Source organism: Coregonus lavaretus (assembly GCF_964263955.1).
Source record: "Coregonus lavaretus genome assembly, contig: HAP1_SCAFFOLD_1614, whole genome shotgun sequence".
Lineage (NCBI taxonomy): Eukaryota > Metazoa > Chordata > Actinopteri > Salmoniformes > Salmonidae > Coregonus > Coregonus lavaretus.
Window position 1 is genome coordinate 24,427 of NW_028165898.1, and position 5,574 is coordinate 30,000.

Below are 5,574 nucleotides of genomic sequence, written 5' to 3' on the forward strand. Positions count from 1 at the left end.
AGAATGACAACCAACAAATCCAGAAAAACACATGTCAAAATGTTATAAATTGATTTGCATTTTAATGAGGGAAATAACTATTTGACCCCTCTGCAAAACATGATTTAGTACTTGGTGGCAAATCCCTTGTTGGCAATCACAGAGGTCAGACGTTTCTTGTAGTTGGCCACCAGGTTTAGACACATCTCAGGAGGGATTTTGTCCCACTCCTCTTTGCAGATCTTCTCCAAGTCATTAAGGTTTCGAGGCTGACGTTTGGCAACTCGAACCTTCAGCTCCCTCCACAGATTTTCTATGGGATTAAGGTCTGGAGACTGGCTAGGCCACTCCAGGACCTTAATGTGCTCTTCTTGAGCCACTCCTTTGTTGCCTTGGCCGTGTGTTTTGGGTCATTGTCATGCTGGAATACCCATTCACAACCCATTTTCAATGCCCTGGCTGAGGGAAGGAGGTTCTCACCCAAGATTTGACGGCCCAGTCCATCGTCCCTTTGATGCGGTGAAGTTATCCTGTCCCCTTAGCAGAAAAAAACCCCCAAAGCATAATGTTTCCACCTCCATGTTTGACGGTGGGTATGGTGTTCTAGGGGTCATAGGCAGCATTCCTCCTCCTCCAAACACGGCAAGTTGAGTTGATGCCAAAGAGCTCAATTTTGGTATCATCTGACCACAACACTTTCACCCAGTTCTCCTCTGAATCATTCAGATGTTCATTGGCAAACTTCAGACTGGCCTGTATATGTGCTTTCTTGAGCAGGGGGATCTTGCGGGCGCTGCAGGATTTCAGTCCTTCACGGCGTAGTGTGTTACCAAATGTTTTCTTGGTGACTATAGTCCCAGCTGCCTTGTGATCATTGACAAGATCCTCCCGTGTAGTTCTGGGTTGATTCCTCACCGTTCTCATGGTCATTGCAACTCCACGAGGTGAGATCTTGCATGGAGCCCCAGGCCGAAGGAGATTGACAGTTATTTTGTGTTTCTTCCATTTGCGAATAATCGCACCAAATGTTGTCACCTTCTCACCAAGCTGCTTGGCGATGGTCTTGTAGCCCATTCCAGCCTTGTGTAGGTCTACAATCTTATCCCTGACATCCTTGGAGAGCTCTTTGGTCTTGGCCATGGTGGAGAGTTTGGAATCTGATAGATAGATTGTTTCTGTGGACCGGTGTCTTTTAAACAGGTAACAAGCTGAGGTTAGGAACACTCCCTTTAAGAGTGTGCTCCTAATCTCAGCGCGTTACCTGTATAAAAGACACCTGGGAGCCAGACATCTTTCTGATTGAGAGGGGGTCAAATACTTATTTCCCTCATTAAAGTGCAAATCAATTTATAGCATTTTTGACATGCGTTTTTCTGGATTTTGTTGTTGTTATTCTGTCTCTCACTGTTCAAATAAACCTACCATTAAAATTATAGACTGATCATGTCTTTGTCAGTGGGCAAACATACAAAATCAGCAGGGGATTAAATACTTTTTTCCCTATATATGTATTTACAGCTCTACAGTAGAATAACTGGCTGTTTATCAGTCTGTCTACTTTTCTGTCTACATTCTTTCCATCATTCTCTTTCTCTCTGTCTACTCTTTTCCCTCCCATTCTCTTTCTCTCTGTCTACTCTTTTCCCTCCCATTCTCTTTCTCTCTGTCTACTCTTTTCCCTCCCATTCTCTTTCTCTCTGTCTACTCTTTTCCCTCCCATTCTCTTTCTCTTTCCATCTCTCTCTCTGTTTCTGCCATCCCTGTGTGTTCTCCTCTATCTATTTCCAGATACTAATATGCTGTATTGGCATGCAGGATTGACACGTTCCGTCTCTCCGTCATTCTCTTCTCACCCCCCCACCCCCGCTCTCTCTCTCTCTCTCTTTGTCTCTCTCTCCCTCTCTCTTTCTCTCTCGCTCCCTCTCTCTAGCTCTCAGCTTTCCCATGTTGATTCTCGGCCTCCTGCCCCTCCTCCTGTTGCCGGGCCCTGGTTGCCGTGCGGCTGACATTCCGGAGGACACCACGGCAGAGTTCTCCGTCAGACTGTACCACCAGCTGCAAGCGCGGGGGGGGGACGACAACATCATCTTCTCCCCCCTGAGTGTGGCTGTGGCCCTGGGCATGGTGGAGCTGGGGGCCCGTGGGGCCTCTCTCACAGAGATACGCCAGGCTGTCGGCTTCAGCCACCTACCTACAGGTATACACACCTTAGAACACACACACACACACACTCACACAGCCACCTCCCAGTAAGTAAGACGTATGTCTGTCTCTCTGTCCGTCTCCCAGATGAGGAGTTCTCTCTGCTCCAGAACCTGACAGGGGCTCTGTCTGAAGACGACGCTCACTACATCATCAGATTGGCCAACTCCCTCTTCCTGCAGAGTGGCGTGACCTTTAACCCGGAGTTCCTGCGGCTGATGAGGAAGTACTTCCGGGCGGAGGTGGAGACGGTGGACTTCAGCGAATCAGCCGCCGTGGCAGAGCAGATCAATGGCTGGGTAGAGAACCACACTGAGAGTGAGTCTGTGTGTGGAATCAATGTCACCTAATGCTGATGCGTGTGGTTATACACTGAGTGTACAAAACATTAGGAACACCTGCTCTTTCCATGACAAAGACTGATCAGGTGAATCCAGGTGAAAGCTATGATCCCTTATTGATGTCACTTGTTAAATCCACTTCAATCAGTGTAGATGAAGGGAGGAGACATGTTAAATAAATATTTTTAAGCCTTGAGACAATTGAGACATGGATTGTGTCAAGAACTGCAACACGCTCAACAGTTTCCCGTGTGTATCAAGAATGGTCCACCACCCAAAGGACATCCAGCCAACTTGATACAACTGTGGGAAGCATTGGAGTCAACATGGGCCAGCATCCCTGTGGAAACCTTTCGACACCTTGTAGAGTCCATGATCCGATGAATTGAGGCTGTTCTGAAGGCAAAAGGGGGGGGTGCAACTCAATATTAGGAAGGTGTTCCTAATGTTTGATATACTCAGTCTATTTACAGGCATGCATGTGCAGTGCCTTCGGAAAGTATTCAGACCCCTTGACTTTTTCCACATTTTGTTACGTTACAGCCCTATTCTAAAATGGATTAAATAAAAATAAAAAACTCAGCAAGCTACACACAATACCCCATAATGACAAAGCTAAAACAGAAATACCTTATTTACATAAGTATTTAGACCCTTTGCTATGAGACTCGAAATTGAGCTCAGGTGCTTCCTGTTTCCATTGATCATCCTTGAGATGTTTCTACAACTTGATTGGAGTCCACCTGTGATACATTCAATTGATTGGACATGATTTGGAAATGCACACACCTGTCTATATAAGGTCCCACAGTAGGCAGGGCATGTCAGAGCAAAAACCAAGCCATGAGGTCGAAGGAATTGTCCGTAGAGCTCTGAGACAGGATTGTGTCGAGGCACAGATCTAGGGAAGGGTACTAAAAAATGTCTGCAGCATTGAAGGTCCCCAAGAACACAGTGGCCTCCATCATTCTTAAATGGAAGAAGTTTGGAACCACCAAGACTCTTCCTAGAGCTGGCCGCCCGGCCAATCTGAGCAATCGGGGAGAAGGGCCTTTGTAAGGGAGGTGACGAAAAACCCTATGGTTCCTCTGTGGAGATGGGAGAACCTTCCAGAAGGACAACCATCTCTGCAGCACTCCACTAATCAGGCCTTTATGGTAGAGTGGCCAGACAGAAGCCACTCCTCAGTAAAAGGCACGACAGCCCGCTTGGAGTTTGCCAAAAGGCACCTAACGACTCTCAGACCATGAGAAACAAGATTCTCTGGTCTGATAAACCAATATTGAACTCTTTGGCTTGAATGCCAAGCGTCAAACTGGCACCATCCCTACGGTGAAGCATGGTGGTGGCAGCATCATGCTGTGGGGATGTTTTTCAGCGGCAGGGACTGGGAGACTAGTCAGGGTCGAGGCAAAGATGAACGGAGCAAAGTACAGAGAGATCCTTGATGAAAACCTGCTCCAGAGCGCTCAGGACCTCAGACTAGGGTGAAGGTTCACCTTCCAACAGGACAACAACCCTAAGCACACAGCCAAGTCAACACAGGAGTGGTTTTGGGACAAGTTTCTGAATGTCCTTGAGTGGCCCAGCCAGAGGCCGGACTTGAACCCGATCGGACATCTCTGGAGAGACCTAAAAATAGCTGTGCAGCAACGCTCCCCATCCAACCTCACAGAGCTTGAGAGGATCTGCAGAGAAGAATGGGAGAAACTCCCCAAACACAGGTGTGCCAAGCTTGTAGCATCATACTCAAGAAGAATCGATGCTGTAATCGCTGACAAAGGTGCTTCAACAAAGTACTGAGTAAAGGGTCTGAATACTTATGTAAATGTTATATTTCAGTTATTTATTTGTAATAAATCAGCACAAATGTCTAAAAACCTGTTTTTGCTTTGTCATTATGGGGTATTGTGTGTAGATTGATGAGGGAAAAAAACAATTTAATCAAATTTAGAATAAGGCTGTAACGTAACAAAATGTGGAAAAAGTCAAGGGGGTCTGAATATTTTCTGTTAACCACCGGTAGAACCAATAGCCCTGTGTGTGTGTGGTGTGTGTGTGTGTGTGTGTGTGTGTGGTGTGTGTGTGTGTGTGTGTCTCCAGGTAAGATCCGTGACCTGTTGTCAGCTGATGACTTCAGCAGTGTGACCCGGCTGACCCTGGTCAACGCTGTGTACTTCCGGGGCAGCTGGAAGAACCAGTTCAGACCGGAAAACACCAGAACCTTCTCCTTCAGCAAAGACGACGGGAGCGAGGCCCAGACACTCATGATGTACCAGCAGGGAGACTTCTACTACGGTAGGTGTGTGTGTGTGTGTGTGTGTGTGTGTGTGTGTGTGTGTGTGTGTGTGTGTGTGTGTGTGTGTGTGTGTGTGTGTGTGTGTGTGTGTGTGTGTGTGTGTGTGTGTGTGTGTGTGTGTGTGTGTGTGTGTGTGTGTGTGTGTGTGTGTGTGTGTGTGTGTGTGTGTGTGTGTGTGTGTGTGTGTGTGTGTGTGTGTGTGTGTGTGTGTGTGTGTGTGTGTGTGTGTGTGTGTGTGTGACAGCATATGTGAACTCTCATGTACCAGTCGGAATAGAAACAGGTCCTCCAAGAGATGCCTGTATATAAATCACACACTCTCAAACACACACACACACACTCTCACAAACACACACACTCTCAGAAACACACACACACACACACACACACTCTCTCAAACACACAAACGTTAAAGTCTGAAGACCGACCCCATGCCGTGCTGCTACTCCCTCCAACCAGACGGCCTACATTCAGAGCTTTACTAAAAGAGCTGATCTAGCACAAACGCACGCACGCTCACACGCACGCACACACACACACACACACACACACACAAACCCTTTTGCACCAAAAATAAAATGTTCCAGAAAGTGCTATTCTTATCTTCCATAGTCTGTCTCTTCTCTCTCTCACAACCACAGACTCTCCTCTGATTAAGTCCTTATATTAAACATAAAATAAATTGCCTGTCTGTCTGTGTGTCTCAGGTGAGTTCAGTGATGGTTCTTCCGAGGCGGGTGGTGTGTACCAGGT

General features: G+C 47.0%; 1 protein-coding gene across 1 annotated transcript in view; it reads left to right on the forward strand.

The window, feature by feature from the left end:
- Nucleotides 1-1,923: 1,923 nt before the first annotated feature.
- The window catches only part of LOC311115323 (neuroserpin-like), a gene marked incomplete at both ends in the record, with an annotated part of 6,908 nt that continues 3,257 nt past the window's right edge, over nucleotides 1,924-5,574 (forward strand). Inside the window, 4 exons of the mRNA XM_084190511.1 lie at nucleotides 1,924-2,176; nucleotides 2,269-2,499; nucleotides 4,626-4,820; nucleotides 5,529-5,574. The exon at nucleotides 5,529-5,574 is cut by the window's right edge and continues 159 nt beyond it. Of these exons, the coding sequence (XP_084046637.1) occupies nucleotides 1,924-2,176; nucleotides 2,269-2,499; nucleotides 4,626-4,820; nucleotides 5,529-5,574 (725 nt within the window). The remainder of the gene's footprint in view (nucleotides 2,177-2,268; nucleotides 2,500-4,625; nucleotides 4,821-5,528) is intronic.